This window comes from Nestor notabilis, unplaced genomic scaffold (genome assembly GCF_000696875.1).
Source record: "Nestor notabilis isolate BGI_N333 unplaced genomic scaffold, ASM69687v1 scaffold11908, whole genome shotgun sequence".
NCBI classification, from domain to species: domain Eukaryota; kingdom Metazoa; phylum Chordata; class Aves; order Psittaciformes; family Psittacidae; genus Nestor; species Nestor notabilis.
The window spans coordinates 6449-32489 of NW_009941532.1; the positions used below are offsets into that span (position 1 = coordinate 6449).

Genomic DNA, 26041 nt, shown 5'->3' on the forward strand with positions numbered 1-26041 from the left:
TCTGGAAATTGTGTGCACCTTGCTGTTTCCTTTCAATGCAAGCACTGAACTGAGTAGGGGAGTAAGATGTCAAGTGTCCTTTTGGTATCGTTTTTGTATGTCTTAAAACGTACGCAAGTACATAGGTTTCTTGTGTTCTGCCTGTATGCGACTCGTGTGTCCAGTGTTGCACTACCACTGACTCTCCCTACCAAAACTCAACACAGCATAAAACCCCTGGTCAGGTCCACTGAACTCCTGAAGAAACCCCCTGAAATAGTGCATGAGCTGCCTGAACGGTCACTTCCTCAGAGAGCACATGGATTGTAATTCACCACAGTATAAGCCTTTGCTTTGTGGGGAACTTCCATGGTAAATCCTAGTTTTCTGTTTTTCTGTTTCAGTATGTATGACCAATTGCCCTACTCTGATTGTCATGGTGGGTCTCCCAGCAAGAGGAAAAACCTACATCTCAAAGAAGCTGACACGCTATTTAAATTGGATTGGAGTGCCTACAAAAGGTGATGGATTTACTTGTGTTTACATCAGAAGGACAGGGCAGGTGTTAGGTGTTTTATAAACCTAATTCCCGGTAATTTTGTTGCAGAGTTCAACTACTTAAAATCCTTCTGTGTTGTAAACTTATTCTTACAGAATAGCATACACAGACTCTCTGTTTCATTTAGATGTTAATTAAACGTATTCTGGTAACTGTTGATTTACCACCACCTTCTGCCAGGTGCCTAAAAAAATGTTTTGCCCTTGTCGCTTAACACTTTGGTTCTTCAGGTGTCCTTATTTAGATTTCTTCCCTTTTTTTTATATGGGTGAAAGGGAATCTTGTTTACAGGTGAATAAGCAGTCAGTGCTTATGACTTCTCAATCTTCTTTTCTCTCTGAACTTCGTGCAGTGTGTAATTCCCTGTGTAACTCCTTGTTTAACTGCATTTGTGGAATGAGTTACAGCTTTTTGAATATTAAGAGCCAAGGAACTGGAGCAGCACTTGTTATCATTCTCTTAAGGATTTTGTATGTGTGTTCTGAGCAGGAAATGACAGCTCAGATTTGCTATGCCAAGGACCTGGCTGTTCCACCTTGTTCCTGAGCTCCTGTGGTATTTTGTGGGCCCAGATTGACGAGTAAACAAGACCTAAGTCCATTCTGACGTTCTGAGAAGCCTTCTCCTCTGCCTTCTCCTCTATCTCTGTAAAAGAAAAAGATAGTTCTAGTGTTCTGTGATTCTGTGTCTGGTGCAGCAGTGGTAGCTTTATAGTTATGACTAGTTAATAATTTAAATAACATTAAACATATTAAATTATGCATGTATTTCCTAGTAGCTCTGAAAAGTCAAGATGAAGAATTCTGGCCTATATTTAAACAGCTGTTTGATCCTAGGGCATAGCTTTCTGAGTTGGTGTTTTCTTAAGCTCTTAGAAGCTTGTTGCTTTATTTAGATAAGACATTATGGAGGATATGTTATATTGTTTGAGTATGAGAGTTTACAGGATTTAAATTGTCACTTGACTGTTTTCACACAGTATAACCCTTGTAATGAGCAGTGTCAGATATTTGTCAGTTTTGTCCATTAGGCTGAAATGGAGTAACAGTCTCAACAGGTTAGCCTATATCCACGCTGATAAAGTGTATGTGATATAACTGTATTTGTATGTTAGACATAACATACATTTATATAGATACGTATGTATGTCATTGTGTTTAGCATTTTACTACGTGAACTTTGAAAAGCAAAAATCCAGTATTGGATAACAAAAAAATATTGTCCACATCCAGCTCATGCTTTGTTAAATGTATCCCAAGTACAGTAGAATAGATAGGGGTAGTCTGCTTCAGCTACAGGAGAAGTTCCATGGGCTGCTGTGAGCAGCACATCAGAAAGCGCATGCACTTGTGCTTAGTAAAAAATAGTGCATTGCTGCCTCATTTTACAAAACCATGCAACATAAAGTTACCATGTGAGCTTCCATCCTAGGTTTGCTTTGTGGTTTGGCTTTGTTAGAAAGGGTGACTAGGGATTTTCTTGGAAAACCACAGACTCTTCCAGTTTGTGTCATCAGTGATGCAATTTTCCTGAAGCTGAAATCACTGACTGAAGGAATATATGACACTTTGCCTGATGTTTCCAGTTGATTGGGATGGAATTTATACATACTAAATATCGAGTAGCCCTAACATCAGTTACCCTTTGGCTTTTAATATCTTAAAATTAGCATGTGCTTAATACACTTGAGTGTTCGTACTCTCCAAGACAGATGGTTAAAATTACAAGGTTATGTGAACCAGAGGAAAGATAAATGCTGTCTTTTCATATAACATACATTAAGCAAGCTGGAGAGTTCAAGAACAGAAGGTCAGGTAAATAGCCCAGAGTTGATGTTAGATGAACCATTTCAACAATCAGTTCTGTGTTTTCTTTTAGTTCTTCCAAAATCCTCTGCTGTTTAGAATGTGAAACAGTAAAACATACAAAGGACTTTTGTCCAAGCTTTCTGAAGGAAATGAGGTCAATTAGATGCCTGAATAGAGTTGTGTTGCAATGTGTTTTTTAGATACTAAACTTCGGGAAGCTTTTTTGGAACAGTTCTGGCTGTGTGATAGTTGTGATTCCAGTTAGCTTTGTGAAACATTTCCCACAAGGGTGGGTGCTAACCGTAAGGGCTGAAGATTGTCCCACTAGATAGCACTTTTTCCATGTCTGTGCATGACCCTCTTGCAGTAACTATTCCTTCTTGGGAAGTTCATGATTTTTGATTTTTAAAGGGCTACTGCCTGAAACATTGGCTGTCTGAACTCTTTCATCTTCTGTTTTTCTTAGAAGGAACCATCTTTTCATGTAGCTGGTATGACTAGTGCTCATTAATCCTGTCACAGAATAACTTGGATTGTACTATAATCCATGTCACACAGTTGACCACAAAAAAATTACATCAGCATTGTTGAACTCAAACAAAACTCGACTTTTGGGGGATTAAGCAGTACTTAACTTCTTTATCTTCTGCCTCCAGTCCCAAGAGCAATTTATATACAGCAGTAGTTGAATTCGTCTATCCTATGTCTTTTCTTTCTTAATTACAATTTGGCAATTGTGTCTATTACTCCATTTCCTCCTTCTAGAAATGAAGTCTCTTAAGTGGTTATACCTTGGCAGCTTCTCAAACGGAATACTTAAGTTTGATGTAATGTTAAAAAAAAATTCTTTGCAGTTCAGCAGAGAAAACCAACAGGTCAGAAACAACTTAAACATTAATTGCACTTCAGAGACCTACTTTCAGAGCTGTTGAATGAAGTTCATTAGGGTACAGTGTCATTGTCTGCTGTGTGGCAAGAGAGCTGCCTTGCCCTACTCCCATATCTGGTATTGTGATACATATATGGCCATTGACCTTACAGACTTTTGCCCAGATAAGGAGTAGTCTTCTTTGACCACTGTTAAGAGATCGCAGTGAGATTTTGTTTAATAATCATGCTGAATGGTTTGTTTTGTTTTGGTTTGGGTTTGTTTTTTTACAATTTAAGCATTTTTGAAATAAATAGAACAAGGGTTGTGACATAGTATGTACTGATCCTTAAGGAATAGAAATACTTGAGCAGGGTTCTGAAAAAATGCTTCCACAACTTGAATTTTAAGGTTTGTTTATCAAAATCAAGATTGGTTAGTTCTAGTTAGAGCTCTTCCTTGGTTAAATAGGAGCTGAAAGTTTTGGGAGGTGCTATCAGAACGCTGTTTCAGTGCACATATGCACAGAAGAGAAAGCTAGATTATTTGTAGACTACTGAAATAGACTTCCAGCCACCCCTGTGAGGGAGGAAATGAGATTTTTTTGTGGTGGTCAGGCAGACTGGCAGACAGCAGCACAGCAATATGGCCAAATGACTATTGAAGCTACAGCCCAAATGTTCTTTTGCCATTTCCATGATTTGTTGTTGTCTTTGTATTTGAAAACAACCAACCCCCCCAAAACACAAGAAGTATGATACATTGACTTTGTACATGCTAAATTATTTTATCCTTGCAGGTAGTTTGGTTTCAATGCTGTCCTTTTTACATGAATATCATTAGTTCTCACTAATGCTGGTTTCTTGTTGGCAGAATTTAATGTTGGTCAGTATCGTCGAGATTTGGTGAAAAAGTATAAGTCTTTTGAATTCTTCCTGCCTGACAATGAAGAAGGCTTGAAAATCAGGAAGTAAGTTTTAAATGTGTTCGCTACACAATGCTAACTATTAAAAAGTTACCCTGTATAATGTGCTTGTAGAGACTGCTTTAAGTTGTGGTTTTGTATGCTCAAGAAGACCCTTAAGAGACTGCAGTATGAAATGACAAGGAAAAGAAATTCTAGAGAAAGTAGAAAGAGATTTGTGTAGGCTGTTTAAAAGTTGGGGTATTTTTCTCTTAATTGCTTCATCTCAAGCATCAAAAATGCAGAGAAGGTAAATACTTGATTCTTTTTCATCTTTCAGTAGGCTGTGGTTGCTGCTATTCCTGCAGATATTCCAGTATATTGTCACTCGAAATGAAGCAGTTTTAACAAATAGTTGACAGCTTTTCTTTTTGGTTTGCATACTGGAATTTTTCACCCGGAGTACTTTGAATGTATTTGTCATTATCCATTCAAATAAGCCAGAATGAAACAATATTATTTTCTCCCTGAAATTGTCTTTTTAGCCACCATGCAGGTGTTTCATGCATTCAGTCAGTGCACTGCCTTGAAAACTGTCATGTTTTCCTAATGCTCACCTTACTCAAATTAAGGTGAGCATCAGTGTGAACGTCTTGTGCACAGATGAAGCACTTCAGACACCTTCTTACTTCAGACACCTTCTTGCTTCGAAAAAGGCTGTGCTTTAATTTAGGAGAAAGAGTAGATGAAGAGAAGGTCAGAGCAAGAGGGAGCTACTTTCTTCTTAGAGAATGGGAAGGTCTTTTGATTTTTTTTTTCACCATTTATTGTTATTTTTTAGTATGTTCAGGAACACATTTAAGGGTGTGCAGTGGGAAGTGAGAAGTATCAGAAATATTAGAGGAATGGAAATGCAGTTTGTTTAGGCAACTTAAAATGCAGAGTATTTTATTCTTAATTGCTTCAGCTCAAGCCTTTAAACTGTCTGGACTTTTCCTAATGTCTGGACATTTCTTTAGTAGCTGTTCCACTGCTTGTCCTCTCTCTCTCTTCCCTTTTCCCCTTCTGCAGCAGTTGAGCATTGCTGATGTCAAAGGGAACTTGCATAAGAACCTCCTAATCCTTTGGGACCAGAAAGTAGATATGAGGTGCATTAGCCTTGCAAGCCCCTACGTTTTGCTTAGAGGTAGAGCCAAACCTTTTAATGTGCCTCTGCGTCACCTATTAGACTAAATGGTGGGGAATGTAACATGAAATGGGCTGTGAGAGCTTATCTGCCTAGTTAGCAGTGAGTAAAGAGGTTTTATATTTATTTAGTGAAGACTTTACTGATGAATCTCAGTTCCTGACAGCCATTAACCGTGCTAATGTGGAAATACTGTCAGGATTGAAAAGCTTTAATTTTTCTTTCAAGATTAAGCTGTGCATGCAAAATATGCTAAGTGTAAGAGAAAAATTACACGTTTAAGTCTGGAAGTCAAAATAGAGCAGTAATGCAGAGAAAGACCAGGTTTTTACATCGGTATTGCAAAAAGACCGATTTAGTTCCAAGGAACTAAATGGAGCTTTGTTCTTCTAATGAGTAAATCCTGTACAACGTCAATGTTGCCCTCCAGTATTATTTATGTGCTAGAAATCATAATGGGCTTTGAAGATAATGCTAATGCTGAGGAAATAGGAAAGTTGCAAATTAATTTATTCTTGTCTAAATTTAACCCGAGCATGAAGTATGTGGGAGGGGAGGTTTGGGGTGTTTGTGCCCTCAGTGGTCTCCAGTTCTAATTACATTGGGTTGGTGACTACAATGGGGTTTTATTTTCACCTCTGTCCCTAATACTTGTCGCTAACTTTGTTTTATTGTTTTAAGAGATCCTTTTTTTTACATAAGCAATTTTTACACAGTAGGTGAACAGAGAGGCAGTGTGTTACTGAAAAATAGTTATCTATCCACTTCACCTTGGGGCTACAAGATAAAAACCTTAAGTTGATTTATTTCTTCCCTCTTTGAGAATCAAAATAAGCAGCAAGTATCTATGAGTAGGTAATAGGGAAAAAAATACAGTTCCAGGGATGATTCACTGATGTAACTTTAGATCAGTGAAAGCTTATTCTGGTCAGCAAAGTTGACAGGTATTCTGTGATGATGTGTAGTTCTGTCAGTTGCTCAGAGGAGCACTGGACTGGTCTTTTTTTAGGCACATGGCCTTGACCATGTTTCCTTAGTATAGCTTGTTTGACCTCTGTTGTTTTTTCCCATCTTTTGGGGGTGCCCAATTATGAAGACATTTATTTTTGAGAGAGATTATCTTTAACAGTTGCAGGGCACTTTGATCACAATGCACAAGTGCATTAATACAATGACTTTATAAGCATTTGAGTTTTACTCTCTTTCATTTTTAAGACAGTGTGCCTTAGCAGCGCTGAATGACGTCCGACAGTACCTCAGTGAAGAAAATGGGCACGTGGCTGTAAGTTGTTTCTTAGAGATGCGTTTTTCAGATGCTTCCCCACAAAACAGGTCTCTGCTGGATAATACACAGCCTGAGCAGTTTCAGTATCTCTTCAGTATATGATTTTATTTTTTTATTTGGGAGTTGTATGTTAGATCTACCTTGTTGCTGCAAGAAAGGAGCAATGAAGTTCAGGGAGATGGTGCTGTATTGAGTTACAACCTTTGTGATTTGAGGGGTTAACTGGGGAGAGGGTGACACGTATGAAAGTGTCCCCCTTCTCTGCACATTATATCATGTACTGTTAAACACAGCTCTTATTTTGGCTGCATTTGTGTTTCTATTTGAAAGTCTACTGCTTCAAGTGATAGGTACTTACTGAACAAAAAGCATCCTGCATATTGCTTGGCACTTTTGTTACCAACATGAGAAATCTGAGGAGAGCAGGAGAAACTAAGTAAATCACTGTGTATCTGTATTTACTATTGGGATGCAAAACATCAGCTGTTCAATTATTGATATTGCATATTCACGTTAATTTGCATAATACTGTTTTCCTTAAGACTACTGACACAACTCTGGTGTTTTCGTTAACTAATCAGGGAAAACCATTAACTAATAATTATAAGTTCTGCTGGGGATGTGAGGTAAACTATACTTCGGCAAACCTCATGGTTTGGTAAAACACTGGTGTGTTCAGAGCTAAACATTAGTTCCTAGAAAACTGGCTGCATATATCTTGTAGTCCATGGGCAGGCTGTACAAGTCTTGCAGATCTTCTGCCATTTAAAAGCTTTACACTTGCATTTTGAATAGCATGTTGATTGCAGCAGCCTTTTTTTCTGTCGTCTAAGTTTGCTAAAAACCTAGGGATTAGTATTTAATGCAGATAGGGTCAGGAGGAAGATTCTGTCCTGTATTATGTGTAAGGCTTACATTGTGGTTGCTTCTTCCAAATACAGTCTTCAGCTAGTTAGTGCTTTCAAAATATTACTGCTCTTTAGTATTTAGAAAATCAACTGTGGAAAGTAGGAATGTCTTCCCTTTGCCTCTTGAGCATGTTGAGATAGGGCGAAGGGGAAGCGTTTTCCTTGCTTCCCTTCACACTGAGGGACTTTGAACCCTTATTTTTGTTGTTACTAGCACAGTGCTTTTCACAGGCTATGATACTTTTTTAATTCTTCTCTCTCTCTCTCCCCCTGTAATTATTTCTAGGTCTTTGATGCTACAAACACCACTCGAGAACGTAGAGAAACTATTTACAAATTTGGTGAAGAAAATGGATATAAGGTGAGTTGAAAGCAAAAGAGTTCTGAGCTAATGCATGGACGAGTAAGGCAGTGATAGTTTTGCCCTTACCTCCAAGTACTCTGAGTTAAGAAGTGCATTAGCATAAGCCATGTCCTTCCTAGGTGTATAGACAGTGGTACATTTTGTGTTCTCAAGCATTGTTTGTGATTAAAAGCCACCCAGTCCTCGTTTTTTTTTGTCTTTAATGTTTGTACTGTTAGTAGCTAAGCTCTCTTATGCTGTGGCTTCAGTTCTGTCATCCTGGACCTGTAGAACTACTTAAAATATGATTCTTAGTGCAGTTCATATTTTTGTAAGAGAAATACATAAGGAATTGTGTGTTAGTTCTGTGCAAACAAAAACTTCCTGTGGTTTTGTGCCTTCTGTCCAGGGTTGTTTTGTATTTAGGTCTTCTCCAGTAATCCTTCACTTCCTCTAAGCTTGTATCTCCATGAGCCTTTGAGACAGCAAAACACAAAAGTCTTTAAGTTATGTTACTCCATTATTTGAAAGGCTTCTAAATTATTACTGCAGAAACATTAGTTACTCTTTGGATGACTGAACTTGTATCCTCTGCATTTATTTCTCTCTTGCATCCTAAATGTTTCTCACTGCAAAGTTTTTCCACTGGCAAGCATTGGGGCGGGGGGGAAGAATATAGAGCATGGTGCTTCAGGGAATGCTAAACCAGCAATTTCTGATGAGAGTGTCTGCAGAAACCTTCAGAGTAAATGAAGGGATGTTTAACACATGGTTCTGTTAAAAAGGGGTTAGCATGGAAGTGAGTAACATACTGCTCGTGTGTTAGTCTCCAGAGGCATTCTAATGCATCTTCCTTGTTCCTTCCTCTGTACATGGGACTTCCCCTTTGGACTGAAGACTTTTTTTGTTGAGTCAGTATGTGTAGATCCAGAGGTCATCGCTGCAAACATTGTGGTAAGTATAGGGAAGTTTGCTTTAACTGCTTTAAGTTGAGAGATTTAAGGTAGTTGAGTATTTTTAGAAGTACATTAAAAGAACTTTCGATAGCGAAAAAACCATTAGCTCCCATTAATGAAACACTTCACATTTATTCTTCTATTCATGAATATAATAACTCAGAAGTTTATGAAGAATAGCTCTTTTTGATATACATGTATTTTAATTAACTTCCAGGATACAAATTTTTGTGTTGTGTTCTCCCCCTTCCTATTTATTTAAACTTTGCATTAAGAAGGGAAAGCAATGTACTACTCCTGGTTTTATTTTAAACAGCAAGTGAAGCTGGGTAGTCCTGACTATGTTGATTGTAGTAATGATGAAGCAACAGAAGATTTCATGAAAAGAATAGAGTGCTACAAGAACTCGTATGAGACGTTAGATGAAACTCTTGACAAGTAAGTGATGAAATAATACTGTGATCACAACTGGGTCATTTTAAGATGTTTCCTTAGGGGATGGAGCATCCTGTAATGGGGATGAGGGCTTTCTAGTAATTTTCTTTGTAAGCTCTCTTTCCATTGGCAAATTGGAGTTTACTCTGGGGGTGCAGCCTGGAAACTTGCTTGCTTGAGGAAAATTGGCTGACATATCTACTCTGGGATAATATTTTTAATTTTCCCACTTGGAGAATGATACGATTCTTCTGGAACAGAACCAGCATTTAGAAATTATTCCAGACTGGTTGTAGATCAGATTGCTACTTGTTTTTTTTTAGTTTGTACGGGAGACCTGAGTGATTTGTAAGCGTAACTTCATTTGTTGACATGGTTAAGATGAATTCAGTCTTAAAAATGTGATGTGTAAATTTATTTCTTTGTGCTTGCAAAATATCCTGCAGATATAGGGCTGTGAGAAAGTTTGGATTATTTGCCTTTGTGCCAAAGCATTCATCTGCTTTTCATTCACTTTCAATGCTTGAAAGTAAGGTAGGGATGAACCACATGAGGAGGAGCCCTGTTTCTCTTGCTGTGTTCCAGGATTTCAGAGTGGGATTTAGAGCTGCGCTCATACCAAGTGCTCCTGCTTTGTTTCAGGGCCAGTGCTGTGGAGAAGGCTTAGCTGCGTTTTAATGTAATTGAGTGTAAGCAGTGTGGAGCTGGTTCAATCAGATCAGTTCATGCATGTAATTTCTGTGATGGGCCTAATGGTTGTGCCTGGGTGAAATAGTAATGATTAACTTCAAAGAACATTATTGGAGATGAGGTGATGATGCTTGCTTCTCATCACCTCCATTTGGTTTTATTATAAGTTTTCCTGGTTTATTGTGGTGTTCTGTCTCAAATGCTCCACTAGACACCAATAGTGGTTATTTTCAGCTTATTAGACCCTTTTCCTCCTTTAAACTAGATACTACTTTGAAATTTGTAGCTCAGAGGAGAGGATAAGCAGTGAAAATTGAAATTATAACCTGTCTCATGCTGAGAGAAGGTAGTGGTGGGGTACACTACAGTACTGTTAATAAATAGTTGTTGATAGAGTGTTTGAGAAAGTGTCTTGTGTCAGGCCAGTCCCTGCTCCTGCTGATGCTGTAGTTTTCCTACAAGAGTTAGCAGAGGTGGGTAAATATGACCATGCCTTTTGGCTCCTGCAAGCCGTCAGACAAATACTTGCTGTGGGGGAAGTGTTTGTAGGCTGGAGAAAAATACCTGATATCATAAAATACCTGGATATCATATTGAAGCTGCTACAGTCAAATGACTCCACTGAATCTTTCCTTCAGTGGGAGCACTGTGTTTTTCTAAGAGCAGAATCTAGATTTGAGAGACAACGTCCAAGTAAAGGAAACAAAAAAGAAAGTGATGTGAGCAGCTCACCTGTGGAAGGAACAGAGTTCTTTCTGTGCCTCTGGAGTATTTCGTTGTTTCTTAGGACTAATGCATATTCCATAGGTAATTGAGGGTTTGTTTACTGCTTTGGCTTGTTGCCTCTTTGTTTTATAATGGCAGAGATTATGGTTCATGCTAATGGAACTGTGTGGAATCTTAATATTTCTTTTTGTTTGCTCCTGAAAGGGATCTTTCTTACATTAAAATCATGGATGTTGGAAGGAGTTACCTTGTGAACCGAGTAATGGATCACATTCAGAGCCGGATTGTCTACTACCTCATGAATATCCATGTGACTCCTCGGTCAATCTACCTCTGTCGACATGGAGAAAGTGAACTCAATCTGAAAGGGAGAATAGGAGGAGATCCTGGACTGTCTGTCAGGGGAAAAGAAGTATGCACCTCCTGCACAAGTGTGACTGGGTTTTGTGTGTATCTGTGCATGGGTGCAGTTTGTGCTGTGTAATTCCATGTTTCTTCCTCTACACCCTTTTCCTCTTAACATGCCTAAGAAGGATTTTTTTTAGTTGTGTATGTGAGTAGTGGAAACTGGATGGACACACTTTGTGTTGTGATTTGGTACGTGCTCTTTTATCTGTCATTCTGTTGGTTGAAATTATTTTTTATCCTAAAGCACAAGGCAGCTGTCAAGAGGGCTTTATTTTTTTAACTGTATTTTTGTAAAATCCCGATTTGTTGGATAAGTGGGAGGGTTCACGAGTTAAAGCTGAAAGGAAAATTCCTGGAGGAAAAGATAGGAACTGCAGAAAACTTGTATCTGCTGTGTGTGCCTTTCCTTCCCTCTCTGTGCCTCTTGTCATAACAGAATGTGTTGCATTTCGTCGCCTTTTGGAAAAGTTATAATAAGTGTACAGAGCCTGGAGCCTGTGTGTTCCAAACTGAACAGAGTTTGTTGGCTCTGAGCCCTCATCCAATGCCTCATGTTTTTTCTTTCAGTTTGCCAAAAGTTTGGCACAATTTATTAATGAGCAAAATATCAAAGATCTGAAAGTTTGGACGAGCCAGATGAAAAGGACAATTCAGACTGCTGAAGCCTTGGGAGTGCCTTATGAGCAGTGGAAGGTTTTGAATGAGATAGATGCAGTAAGTTCTTATTTTCTAACCAGTAAGTTGTTTGGTTTGCTAAAGATGAAGGAACTACTTGATTTTGTAATGATAGGCCTTTTATGGGATAGAAAGTCATTCAAGCTGTTTCTAGAGGTTGAAAAAATTGTCGTTACTTCCTGTTCCTAACACTGTTTTATTAAATTTTGCCATAATTATTTTAGTCTTGGTTTATCTTTCCCAGTAAAACATTCCCCTGTTGAAGACAGTATTTTAGCTAGTTGGGGGTTGGAAATAAATTTTTTGTAAGGAGGAGCTTGCTAGTTAGCACTTTCCAACTGCACCTGTAAGATTATAAGCAGGTGCAATAGATAGAATGTGACCTTGCTCACTGATTTGCTTGCCCATATATGTAACTTCACTTATATACGGACTTAATGATTCCTTTTATGCACATCCGAGTCCAGCTGAGAGTCCTGTTCATCATGCGTGACAATTTTGTCTTTCAGTGCTAGAGTAACAAAATACAATTGTTAATGGTTATTTATACATGGTTTTATTTAAGAGTGAGATCTGCTTTTTGCACTGCTGGAAATAGATGGTTTAAAATATTTTTATTACATATAGGGAGTATGTGAAGAAATGACGTATGAAGAAATACAGGAAAATTATCCGCTTGAATTTGCACTGAGAGACCAAGACAAATACAGATACAGATACCCTAAAGGAGAGGTATGCTCCCTTTCTTAAGGGGAAGGGCTTCCTTTGTCTTCCTGAATGTATGCATGCTGGCTTTAGAAAGGAAAAATACATTTTTAAATTAATAAAAAGGTGGTTTCTCTCCAGGCGAAAGCACGTAGGAGCTTGCAAGAATTGAGCCCAGACCATTTAGTTTGATTCAGGGTTGACAAATGAAACAATATATTTAGAAAAAAACAGTGGAGAGCTTTCATCTTGTGCACGTCGTTTCTATGCTGGTGCTGCAGCGATAAAGCAGGAAGAATGATTGCAAAGCTTCAGACCATTGCATATGCAAACGCACTGCCAAGACCACCTTTTCCTATTCCTCCTTGCTGTGGGTGATGGCTGGTTTGCATGCAGTGCTGGCTGAAGTGCGGGGCAATCTGTAGTCACGGTGGTCTTTCACTTTAATGAACTCCTTGCCTCTGGGAAAACAACTGCTGACAGCATTTCTCTGAAGCAAACCCGTTACCTGCAGCAGTTACCAGATGGCCACACGCCTGTCGGTGGGAGCTGAAGTTTAGGATTCAGGGCAGCAGGGCAGAGCAGTAATTGGACCAGCTGCTCCACTGGTGTGTCCTGAGGAGTCCGTGGTCTTTCCTCAGCAGTCAAGAGTAATCACTGTGCTAAGAGCATCCCCGGCCTCACTAATGAGGCAGTCATTAAGCTGCAAAGTTCTCCTAATCCATTTGAACAGGGAGTGTTTGTTTTTCAAACTGATGCCATCCCCTAGGATGGTGACAAATGTTTCAAACTCCCTCATCGCCTTGGGGTGATTAGTTGATGTCAGTCGTTTGTCTAAGGCAGTCCCTCTGTCACCAGTACCCTGGCAGGGTTTGCACAGCCTGGCTGGAGCAGAGTGCTGGGTTTCTCTTGCCAAGGTCTGGCTCAGCCGTGCCGCTTTCCAACCGGACAGCCCCACGCCTGTCCTGGGACCAGGGCAATGTGGTCATTCCCTGTCCTGCTGGGAGAAACGCTGTGCTCTCGGCGTGTTCAATGTGCCACACATTCGCAAAGTGGTGTCTTTACAGGGCATGTGAACATCATCTTAAGCGTGAACATGGTGTTGACTTGCAGTGGCAGATTTGCTGTGTGTGACCTGTGTGGTACAGGGTCTCTGAGTGGGATGGTGGCTGCCATCACCAGGCCAGCTCACCAAGCCCGTAGCGTGTTTTCAGAGGGCAGCCTGAACAAGTCAGGCTTTGTAAATTTTCTGTAGGCTGGGTTCCCAGCTTTTTACTTAGAAGAGAGATGATGCTTTTGAAGATGAGGTGTGGAAAGTAATGTGCAAGACTTAACCTGTACATTTGCAGATGCTGTGAATTAAATTCTAGGAATTTTGCAGAAATTCTTGATCACAGTGACTGATTTAATAAAGCTTTTCCATAAGAGAGATTTATTTTGTTATATGCTTGCTCTTTGATAGTCTGGAAGACCTGGACTGTGTTCTTAATTTAAGGGAAATTATTACTACAATATTTGTGTGTGCACTAGTATAACAGAAGGTTACTAATATGAAAGTAAGATCCGCTGTATACACATACCCTGCTCAAAGAGTTTTTCCTTTTTAATGGGCTGTGTTATTTCTCCTCCCCACCCAGTCCTACGAAGATCTTGTTCAGAGACTGGAGCCAGTAATTATGGAACTTGAAAGGCAGGAAAATGTGCTTGTCATATGTCACCAAGCTGTCATGCGCTGTTTGCTTGCATATTTTCTTGACAAGCCTGCAGGTAAATCTTCCTTAATACATTACAAATGGTCTACTTCTAAAAAAAATGTTACTGATAAAGGTTCCAAAGAATGAATTCTAACAACTTCCTTTCTCATCAGAGTGATTGCGCTAGGCAAATATGGAAATGTAATTTTTTCTATTTGACCCACATGTAAAACCTGGTAGTTGATTTTTACAGAGCTTCTCACCTGAAACAGCGTGGTGTTCATTTTTTGCTCTATTGGAATAGCTCTCTGTTGCATGCTAGGGAAGAAAGCAGATTACTGTCAGATAAAAAGACATTTAAGTGGTTGATCTGCAACATAATAGAAAAGTTATTGTTCTCATAATCCGTATTTCATATGTAATTTGTTGCTTGATTTCTCAGAACAACTGCCTTATCTGAAGTGCCCACTCCATACTGTCTTAAAGCTAACCCCGGTGGCTTATGGTAAGTAGTATTAAGTATATCTAAGTCTAACTCTACTGTCTGTGTCATGAGTAAAGTTCGTAAAAGATTTAAGTTAAGAGATTTTAAATTTATTCTGCTTTAATATAGAATTGAACAACTAAGTTTGGTACTGCGTGTATGCCTGTACAGCTTTGTTAGAATCAGTGAATCCTTGGGTTTACGTTTGCTCTGCGTTATTTCACTGATTCTTCTGGCAAACCCATGCCATTTACACAGTCGGGTACAGTAATGTTGCAGTTTGTATTGATGTGTTTGAGGATATTCCTTTTTAGAACAGGCAGATTTACATTTATGTAGGTTTATCACCTTACAAAGGGTGTTCCTCTTACCCTTAATTAACTTTTGTTCTCTTTTCAAGTGTTTTTTTGGTGGACCTTCACACTACCACATGAACTTCGTGCTGTGGTTGGCATTTATTTGTCAGTCGCTATTTAAAAGTGCGTGGCTCAGGGGCTCTAACTGAGATTTGCTGCCAGCCTGTGGAGTGTTGGGTTGCAACCTGTACTACTTGGGGTTTAGGCTCATTGCTAATGACCTTTTGTGTGTGTTTCAACCTCAGGTTAACATGTGCCTTAATTTGCTGTTAATTTTAAGTGGTGGCTTAGTTATATCTTCTGATACATCATCAGACTTCAGAAGATTATTTATAGGCAAATCTGCACAGATTCCCAGGAAATAGGTTACCAAAAAATGCTAGTCGAGTTGTTAATCGGAAATGCAAAGAGTCTTTGATTATCAGCTTTGAAAGTAGGCTAGACCTGTACTTAAGTTTCAAACAAAGTCGAGGCAAAGAAACGAGCTGTTACATTGGGAAATCTGCCTGAAGAGATTTTTGTGATCTAACTGTTGTGGTGTTCTGCTATGCTCTGGTGACATCTGGTGTTTCCAGCCCTGCATGACAAGTTGGAGTTTTGAAAATAGGATTCAGAACAGCTGATTTTTTTGGTTTTGGAAAGTGGATTTTCTTGACTCGCTAGTCTTGGCCTGTTTTAAGAGGTCCTGGATGTTTGCAGTGTTTACTCATACAGGAAATGAGGGAGGGAAGGAAGTGGTATGAAATACTGTCCTTGTCCTTTTGCCTTCAGTGAAAGAAGTTGTTCACTTTTAAAGTGTTTGATACACGTGTTTGATTAGCACATTTCAGTCCACTACTCCTTGGAATTTGACCATCTGAAAATACAATGGCTGTGGAAACTATTTATACATTAATAATCTATAAGCATTATTTCATGTTGATGTATGAATTGGCTCCAGTGAGGCAGGATGCAGGATCAAATGTAGTGTGTTAAGTACCTTCCAGCTAATCCTGTTCTGGGGTAACACTTCCCTTAGGGGTTTGCTCTTCCTGGCTTCTGATCTTTAGTAGGGGAACATCTGTTACAGCCTAACAGTTGGATTAGGATAAATTGGACTTTAATCCAACAATCCAGTACAGCGGTGGTCTGTGTGGGAGCACACAGGAAAGAGAAACTCTGTCTTGCTGTAGGTATGAGTTTGTACATGTGTAATTAAAAATGAGCTGGGAATAGGCATATTGTAATTGCTGTGCAGTAACTCGGGTCTCTTCAGTTTATATTTAAAGCTTTCCATACAATACTATTTCAGGTCTTAAACTCAGCTAGTGGTAAGGACACAGAGGTCTCTGTGGAAGTGTTTCTTGTGTGTAACCAGACAGTCCTTAGCAATGGCCAGCATCAGCTAGTTTTCGCTTGCTCTCAAGGGTTGCAATGATCTATGAGCAGAAGGATGAGTGGAGATGTGCACTTTTCCTCCTTAAAATCTGTTTTCTGTTTGACTATTTCTCTGAGTACTGGCCTTCCTGCAGCGTTTGCTCACAGTGTTCATGACACATGGAGTTTTTTAGAATAGGCTTCCCAAAGGGAAGGCAAGTATTTGCCTTACTAATTGATATTATTTGTTTTCTAAGCGCAGTGGCTTTCTAAGACAAGGATAAAATCACCATATTCTGTCATGTAGTAATCCTATAAAGTGTGTGACTATGACTTTAGGAAATAAGTGAACAGAAAACTCATTTGTGATAGATGTCAGATGAATTTGACTATTAATATGTAGGGTACTGGTAGCTTATAAAAGTCATGTCAGATAAGACAGTGTTTGGCAATTAGGTACGGTTCAAAATGGTGTGGTCACAGCATACTGAGTAGCTGTAATTCCCTACGTGGATCAGTTTGTACCACCTGAGTAATAGTTGTCTCTTCTGATGGTTTAATTTTTCTTGCTCTGTGGAGTTCTCCATTTTTGGGTGGAAATGAGAACTTCCTTTTCAGAGGTCAACTTTAAAGTTCCATTTCTTTGGGGGTTAAAACTGTCTTCCATGCATAGAGGAATGGGGGTTACTAACAATAGACAGTAATCCTCCTAACCAGTTTCATGTTTTAAAAAATGAGAGCAGCATTTAGTTGGTGTATTACAGTGAAATTCTAAGAAGTCTGGGATGTTTAAAACCAAAAGAAGTTAAATTAACCTTCTGACTTGTTCATGTATGTTTATAAATGAGAATCTATTTCCAAGAAAAAAATGATAAAGCTGAGGTGAGAATAGGAGGTGGATTATCAGATTGAAAATATGTTCATCCTGTCGTGGAACAGATTAATTTTTGATAGCTTTAGCTCTTTGGAATTTGGGAACTTGTAGTATAAATCAGAAGTGGAAGGTGATTAACCTTCCCTCCCTCAAAATTAGATTGCGTCTTTACTGTAATTCCATTTTTAAAGCAGACCAATTCTAAAGCTGTGTTTTCTATCAACAGGTTGTAAAGTAGAATCTATATTTCTGAATGTTGAAGCTGTAAACACACACAGAGATAAACCTGAGGTAAGAATATTTTAAAACTGGAGAACTCGATGTGATATACTTCCTGAGCTCATTTCCATTGTCCTTGTGGTGAGAAATGATTTGATAACTCAGCTGAGCATATTTAATTTTCATATTAAGCTTCACTACTGGTTTGCTGTTGAGGAGGAAAAAGTCCTTTTTATTGAGCACGTTTATCTTGCATATGAGCTCTTGCTGGAGTAGTTTATCTTCAAAAAATGAATTAGAGTTTGAAGATACGGATTCAATCTAAAAACTGTATCAAGTTCTTCCTGGCTTCTGTCATTCAGCAGAAGTAGAATGAAGTAAAAATAAAAAGTACATTGTTATGAATGCGATGCTTATTTTGGAGAGAGTAAATAATGAAATCAGCTTTTTCATCACCGTGATCATTGATTTATGAAGAAAGACGAACCGATGATGCCACGTGTGTTTTAAGCCAGAGCTGGAGGGGAAGACTGGATCTGGAGATACAGCAGAGAACTGGGGAAAAGGAAATTGAGTGCATTTGTAAAACATAAGTGGAGACATCAGACCGTGGCAGCTTCACCCTCTCTCTGTGTCAGGCCTAGGTTCTGTGTACTCCTAAGCTTTGACATGAGCTTAAGTTCATTCTGTTGCTCGCACAAAGTTCTTCCATTGCTGTGTTACGGAAGTTATGTAAAATGTGTCATGATTAAAAACATCTGGTTCCCTTGCAGATCCTCATGCTAATGCTACTAGGTATGGCACTGATTCGTTGCTGAGGTTATGAGCTGTGCCTGCAGGTGAAATAAGTCAGTTTGATAAAAAAGGGCTATTTGTGGTGGTTTTCAGAACAATGGTTTATGGTGAAAAGGAATATTGTGATAAATGTGTTTTTATGTGTGTATTCAATAAGGCACCTTACACAAAATGTCTTATGTGATGAATTCATGCTGGAGGGGTCTGCAGAGGTTTGTTCTAATGACTTGGGTGTTCTGAGTTTTGAAAATACTGACTTTTGGTGGTTCATAGCCTAGACATTTTCTGTTAGATAGTCATATTGCATATTTCCTCTCTCTTCCCCTTTCACCTTTGTCATTCTGCTTTACCACTTCTGTATGAGTTTGGTTTGTTAGGTGTAGGAAATCCATTCTGTTTCCACAGTGCCTGAAAGCTGTTGGAGAAGCATGGTGAAAATAGGATGTCTTGGAGCAGGTGTTATGTTATCCTTATTAAATAACGTAGATCAGTTGAACATCTTCAGTTTGGCTGATAAAATATGGGCGCTGAGTTTACAGCTTGCTAAAGTATCTTATCTTGCTGTTGTAAATACCACTTCTATAACTGAAGATGCTTATTTCAAGGGGGAAAGGTGTGCTTGAATCACCAAGTGTTCTTATATGTCTAGCAAGTGACATGGCCATACTGACGTGGCTGTGATTCAAGTGCATGTAGAGGGCACAAAAACATTAAAATGTTTAATTTGAAGAGAAATAACAATGAATTTTAAAAAAGAAAAAAAGCAGAAGCATTTTTATTTAAAAAAAAAGAAAGCCAACCCCAAACCCTTAAATACTCTTTTCCCTTGCCCCAGAAGAAACCCAGACCAGTGAAGTATGGTATTTAGTAGGGCTGAATGAAGGACTAAGTTGATCCCATCTGCATTTAAATGCTGCTTGGAGCATTAGCAAAATTTTGAGAGCTTTCATTTACATCACCTATGAAAATGTTAATTACTTCTGTAAAATTAAGTTTTCAAATAGTCTACTGAAGTCAAAGCATTTAATTAAATACAGCGCTACAGATGATAACATCATCGAACAATGAAACTGTTTGAATAAGAATTGCCCAGTGTGCTGTTCTGTGCTCCCACAAGTAATCTGCAGTCTGTGTTTCAGAACAGCACATTCCTTTTTGGCTTCAGCTGAAAGCATCTATTTTCACATTGCAGAAATGCAATGCAGAAAAGCACTGGAGTATTTGTTTATAGGATGTGTAAACTTCATTGTTTGAAGATGATTGTCTGAAGTGGATTGAAGCCTTGTGTTTGTCAGCATTGTAGTGGCTTAAGTTCCTGACCTTTCCAACTGAAGGAGTCTGTAGTCTTTTTACTGAAAATAATTGAAGGGAATTACTTCAGCTGTTGCTTGGGTCCCTCTTTGGAGGGAAACCAAGCACTGGGATGAAATGTCTACTTTGCACCTCTGCCTTAGTGAATGACAGGATAGGGAGATGGATAGGGAGATTGCTGGTAGTAAGAAGCTGAGATCTCCTTTTTGGTTATGTGAGGGGAAGGGGAGAGGAAGATGTTAGTGAAAGGCAAGTTCGCTTCCACAGTGTAAGACAATTAAGTCTCATGAAGGCCATCAGCACAAAGTTTGAAGAATTAGCAATGATTTGGCCTAAAATTGACCAAATCTTAGCTTCAGATCTTGTAAGGAACTTCCAAACAGTTTCCCGTAGTCTGTGTTGTTGGTAGAGGCGGAGTGCTGACTGTGCGGTCTCTGGAACTTGCCTGAGGTGGTTCGTGGCAGGCTTGATTCCTGAGCCTGGTCCCACACGGCTGCTCTTCCCAGCACGAGGGTTTGGCTGGGCTGGTGCTTGTGCTTTGCTTTGCTTTGGTTTGGTTTTGAATTACTTGCTGCATTTTTTTCATACAGCCTCTGTAAAATGAGGTGATACTTGGTTGGTGTGATCAGTTGTGAATGGTTTGGGGGTCCGGGAAGAGGATTTTCTACTTTGTCAGGGGTGGTACGTTGCCTGTAACACAGACAAATGTTGAAATCTTCTCTTGGGAAAGAAGTACGTGGCATAGTTCAGCAAAGAACTGAGGGTTGCTTAATGTGTAGACATGTATGTGCTTCAGTACATGTTTTAAGTGGATTCCTGCTTTGGCCTGTCAGATACTTCCTCCTAAATGTGAATTACTTGAGCTTTTGGTCATGTTATCAGAGTGGGGTCAGCGAGTACTGCAAATAGGTTTTCCTGCTGTCTGGTTCTGGGACATGGACCAGTGCTGCCCTACTGCATTCTCAGGGTGTAGGGGGTTAAAACCAATCTCTGCTTTTAAATGAATGCAGCCGTGTGCTTGTGAAGAAATCTGATTGGTATTTTTGTTGTTCTTACTGTTGCATGATAAATGTTCTCCTCTGTATTTTTATTATTACACAGAATGTAGACATTTCCAGACCTCCCGAGGACGCTCTTGTAACAGTCCCTGCTCATCAGTGAATCCCGTGTGCTGACCAACTGTCGAACTTGGGGTGCTGTTTCCGTCCTACTACTTCAAAATAAAATAAAACGCTAATCATTCCAATCACTTTGAAATAAAAAGCCCCCCCCAAAGCCAACCACTCAGAACCCAAACCAAACCTCTGTACGGCACATGGCTTGAAAAAAATTACCAAATCACAATAAAACTGTTGCACTGGTTAACTGATTGTGAGTGAGTTCTCACACATTGATCGGCTGTCACTGGAATGCTGCTTTTCTAAATTGCTGTGATTTAAAGATCCTGCAGCATTAAGTTCCATTGTAACAGCCAGCAATCATTTAATGTTGGTTGCAGTGGGTTGATTTATGAAAGCCACGAAACACAGCATCCTGTGTGAGATAAGAAGTTGAAGATTGCTTTCTAGGAATCACTGTCCCCTATTTCAGTGCCATTGGGAGTGATTGGACTGCTATCTAGCATAAAATAACAATCCATAGTTACTCTAAAACCTTAATCCTGCTGATCCATAGTGCTAGTGCTCTAGATGTGCTAATCAATGATGTGCTGTTTGAAGAGCGTAACAAGTTTTCACTTAGTTCCAGAACAATTATTCATGGTACAGGAATGCATATAAATGTTTTTAATATATGACTTTTCTTAACAGCTGCTCTGCATTAACTGGGATTTAGGGTTTGCCTGCTGGCAAAACTGATTCTGAACTTCCTTTTTTTCTGTTTCTTGCATGGATGTGGGTGATGGACAAGTTTTTACAGCTCTGTTCCCTGTGCTTTGTACCAGATTTTATCTGGGCTACAGTAAGCAGTGTTGAGTGTTTCAGAACAGGGAAGCAGAGTTAACCTGGTGATTTGGTAGCTGGGTTGTGACTGCAGTGGGCACAGGATCTCAAACCATCAGGGTCTGCAGCCTTAACTGCCTTACAGCAAAACTATTTGCAGGCTGGAGGAGGCTGCAGCCTGTCTGAGGTGTGGTGCTCTGCCTTGGCTCCTTCCACCGTGGTGCTGCAGTGGATGAAATGGGGTGTCGGGAGGCATCTGTGCCACTGAAGAGCATTCCCTTTCTGGGAAAGGCAGAAAATCACCAGCACTGGAACTGCTTCCTGAGGGGGGGTCTTTTAGTCTTGAGAGTAAGCAGGAGTGGTGTGCTGTGGAAAGCTTTCATCTGTTGGGTTTTTTTTTTCCAAAACAGGGATTTTGGGGAAAATTAGTGTCACAGATCTGCACATCTGAAATGACACTGGAGTTTTTGGAGGTTTGTAGCAGTCGGGAATGTCTGACATAACCAAATAACCTCCGGGCCAGAGAAACTCCTGCTGTGCCCTTTGGTATTTAGTTAAACCAGTGCCCCAAGATGGGCTGGGACTGGGGGGAACCCAGATTATTCTCCTCTCTCTATCATGACCATGGCACAGGAGTGTGGTGTCACTTTTCCATGTTTAGTTGCCCCAGCCTCTTGGCACATGCTTTGCCATGAAAAATGCCCGAGAGGAGGAGCTCTGTGCCCGCCGTACCCACTCGCACATGGTAACTAGTGAGTCTGGTTGCCTTCACCTCGTGATTGAGGTGATGTTCCAGAGAGGCTGCAGGGGTGCTGGCACAGTCAGGTACTCAGAACCTGTGCCATGGCAGCTCAGGGTACTGCCACCTCTGTGGGCCATGGAATACTGTGCAAGTTTAATCTAAACATATTACGTTTTTGATGGAGCCAAAATCTGGGCTGGCGTCTGCTGTGGAAAAACTGGGTTTGCTGCTTGTGAAAGGAGGGCTTGGGCTGCTGCAGGAAATGGAGGGGGAAGTGGAAGGGGCAGGAACTTGGCTGGAGCTGCTGCGTGGCCAGCAGAGGTTGTGGAAAGAGGAGAAGCGGCCAAAGTGCCCAGGACCCTTCATCCCTCCAGCTGCTGGAGCCAGATTCGCTGGGCAGCGGCTGCGTGCTGTCCCCTTTGCTGAGCATAATGCTCATTGTGCTGATGTGTGCAACAGTGAAGTGGATATTTAAAAGCAGTTTTGTGCTCCAAGGGGTCTCCTGTTACAGCAGGATTACTTAATAGTCCTCTCTGGCTTGTTTTCTTAGTAAAAGAAAGGCCTGATGCTGGGTGGGAAGTGGCTGTGACAGTTTGGGCACAGCTTGCTGGGGGAAAGCTGGCTGAGTGCTGGCTTGTTTGTATTGTGCTATTTATTTCTCTATTTGTGCCTCTGCTAATTCTTGTCCATTGAGGCTCCTCCTTTTCCCCATAGGAGCCTTCCTGCAAAATCTCCCTGTAGTGCTGTGGATTGCATGTAGCTAATCAGAATAACCCTGAAATGGCAGGCTCTGTCCTGTTGGGAAACCCACAGCGCTTTGTTTCTGGGGCAGTCTCAGTCCCATAGGAAAAAAATGTACAAAGCAGGGAGGGGTCCAATGAGGAGGGGAAGAACAGTGGTACAAGAGTGTATTTGTGTTAATCTGTGTGGTCTGAGTCTTTCCAGGGAGGACTGGGTGAGGTGGGCCCATGTGAAGGCAGGGAGGGAGTGCTCCTGCCCTGGAGAGCACTGGGAGCAGCGAGCCCCTGCCTGGTCAGCCCACGTGCCTTGGTAGGAACAGTATTGGAACAAGGAGTGTGTTGGTTTTATTCCCACTCCTATGTTTCTGGGGCTCTCCAGATGGTGTTGCTGGTGTGTAGCATTGGTAGTGCCATTCCCAGGCAGTGGTTTTGTCCAGGTGTGCTTGGTAGGATGGTGCTGAGCAGTTGCAGGAACACCTTTTGGTCCCCACAGTAAGGCTGAAACCTCGGTCACCTTTCTCGGCAGCATCACTGTTCTCCTGGCACGGCTTTCCCTTCTCTGTGCCCACAGCTGTTCTGGAAGCAGGTGCAATCCCAGCTGCCATCACCTCATTTAATGTGATTCCTATGAGAAGACATCCGTTTACCACCAATGAGGATATTAGTTCCTTTCTAAGCCTCAGCTCATCTAGTCTTGCAGTGAGGTGTTCTGTTTGTGTAAGAAGCCCATGGGTGTCTTTATTAGGGTTTATCCCAGATAGTTTTCTTTCTTCAGTTTGGCAGTCCAGTGTGCTTTGCTTCTCCAGCCTCTTCTCCTTCACATCTTCTCAAATTGAAGCACTTTCTTGCTATCAGCTTTCTTGACTGCATGCTGATATCCCCTCCTGGTTCTGTCTTGGTTGCTGAGATGCTGCTTTCGTCTGCTATGTCTCATTAACTTAAATAAGCTGTATCTTCTGCCCTGTCTTGAACACCTTGTTTGCTTTTAGTTTCACGTTACAGCTGTCTGGTTCTTGCTGCTGGTGGACTGATTTCCAGTACCTCTGGATTCCTGCATACTGATGCTCCATTTCATGCTCCGTTTAATTTTCTTTGAATCAACATCAGGTGCTCAGCTTAAAAGAGCGCAGCCAATATTCTTTAAGTGCCTGTGGAGACATCTCCACAGTCCCAAGGAATTTCTGGGCATATTGCATCAAGTGCTAAGTAAAATACAGCAAAAAGCAACAAATGCCAGCATGTTTTGTTGGGTTTTTTTTTCCTTGTAGTCATGCAGAATATGACTTGTTTCACCAACTCCTCATCTTCTCAAATGCTGACACTTTCAGTGTGTCCTTTGCTGCAGAGGAGATGCTGCCCGTAGAAGCTTCTTTCTGAAATGGAGTCATTGCTTTTCCCCCCTTCCAAGAGGGAAGTCAGAGGGGGTCAGGCAGCGTTCTGCTGGGTGCTGAGGTTCCCTGGGCTTGGATGACTCTTCCCAGCAGTGTTCCTGTGCATGTTTTCTCAGAAACCTTGGTGTGGTGTTTGTGCTGGAAAACAGCGTGAATTTACCCAAGGGCTTGAAGGCTGATGAGAAAAGAAAGGGCTGACAGTAATGTAGGAGAATTGCTACTGGCAGAAGTGATGGTGGCACGCTTCAGCCCCTAAATCAAACCTGGTGCTGCTTGTTTATCTCCTGCTTTTGTAGGAAATGGCTGGAAGTCCTAGAAACTGGGTTTGGGGAGGGGAATGACTTGGGTTTTAAGTTGATGCCTTTTGGCTGATGGAGTTGTGTGTGTGCTGCTCTCCCTGTGCACTCGTGGGGCTCTCCTCTGCCTCCAGTCAGACTGAAGAGAATTGTTTTCAAAGTGAACTCCAATAAATGTGGTTATAAACCACAGAAACATTATCTGATGTCAGCGTGACATCTGCCAGCATGCCCGTGTATGCTGAAATGCAGTTAAACTTTATGTTACCAGCTATTTAGGGAGTTACTCAGTCTTTCCAGTGACATAGCTGCATACAGACAGGATGAGAATCAGCTTTATAGCTGGTGGTGTTAAGGAGTAATTTCCTGGAGTATGCTTAAAACAAGGAGGGATGGGCTTACCTCCCTCCACATTTTATCAGTTCTTGTGTGGTTTATGACTTCTGCTGTGTGGTTCTGGTTTTTCTTACATGCATAAAGACTAGAAGAGAGTTGATTAGAAAAATGTGGTTAAAAACAGTGTTTAAAGGAAAAAAAGTCTTAAAAAACCATAGCATTGTGGTCTGTGTATGGTGCACAGAGGCCACTTGTCCCACCAGGCTCTTCCTGTGATGCAAGTCTCGGAGCTGCTGTATCACTGTGGCAGCAAAGCAGCTGCCTTCAGGCACCTGAGGGACTTGGACTCTGCTGAGTGTGTAGTGGATGGGACAAGACCTGAGCCTGGCTTCTGGCTTCTGCTCACGGCCTGGGACCATTCCTTGTGGTTTACCACACATTTTGAGGAAACAATAAGCGCTAAAACTCACTCACCTGTTGCCTTGTGTAATAGCTGTGTGTTAAGTGAAACTACAAGACCCTTGCTTTAAAGTCCTTTTGTCTTTAATTTGCAGAATGTTGGTGTGGATCGGTCGAGAGAAGAAGCTTTGAGGACAGTGCCCAACCACCTATAGCTCCAGTTCCCGGGAGGCCGCCATTCCTCCAGTGTAAGAGTGGGAAGCAGCAGCTCAGGTCCAGGAGGATGGAGAAGGTTTTGCTGAGCGCCGAGCGGGTTGGAACCAACGCGCCTCCCCTTCACTTTAAGACATTTCGAATGTGATTCAGCTTCTTTGGAGCAAACCTGTAGTTGTGGATAACTCCCAGTGCCGAAAGGTATCAGTGAAAAGAGTGACGGGAAGCAGAGTAGAGTCAGGTTTGGATTTTTTGTATGTAAATTTGTGCAGTTTCAGTGTGGGGTTTTTAAATTGTTCATCTGTGGATACTACAAGATGGTTAATGGCCCGTGTCAGTTCTACTGTCAGATTTTTATTAGATGTTACTTCCTTTTTTTTAAGTGTTTTTCTAAGAGTTCCTCTTATTTTTACTGTGAATGATTGCCTAGAATTACACAGAGATTTTTTTGGATGGTGTA

The 26041-nt window shown here is 40.7% G+C and overlaps 1 protein-coding gene across 2 annotated transcripts; it reads left to right on the top strand.

Moving 5' to 3' along the window:
• Positions 1-387: 387 nt before the first annotated feature.
• LOC104410699 (6-phosphofructo-2-kinase/fructose-2,6-bisphosphatase 4) lies at positions 388-25583 on the top strand. Of its 2 annotated transcripts, none has more exons than XM_010020945.1 (13): positions 388-500; positions 4088-4184; positions 6520-6586; positions 7784-7858; positions 8738-8794; positions 9113-9234; positions 10852-11059; positions 11623-11769; positions 12358-12462; positions 14073-14202; positions 14572-14634; positions 17426-17490; positions 25524-25583. In XM_010020945.1, the coding sequence occupies exons 1-13, from the start codon at positions 389-391 to the stop codon at positions 25581-25583; spliced, it is 1308 nt and encodes a 435-aa protein (XP_010019247.1). In that variant the 5' UTR covers position 388. The 2 variants fall into 2 exon arrangements, with proteins under 2 accessions (XP_010019247.1, XP_010019246.1); XM_010020944.1 differs by lacking the exon at positions 25524-25583 and adding an exon at positions 20626-20817.
• Positions 25584-26041: the final 458 nt, after the last annotated feature.

Coding starts and splice junctions, on each gene's coding strand:
- LOC104410699 (XM_010020945.1), top strand. CDS start 389: ATGACCAATTGCCCTACTCTGATTGTCATGGTGGGTCTCCCAGCAAGA. Junction 12,463..14,072: donor ACAGATACCCTAAAGGAGAG/GTATGCTCCCTT, acceptor CTCCCCACCCAG/TCCTACGAAGATCTTGTTCA. Junction 14,635..17,425: donor GCTAACCCCGGTGGCTTATG/GTAAGTAGTATT, acceptor TTCTATCAACAG/GTTGTAAAGTAGAATCTATA.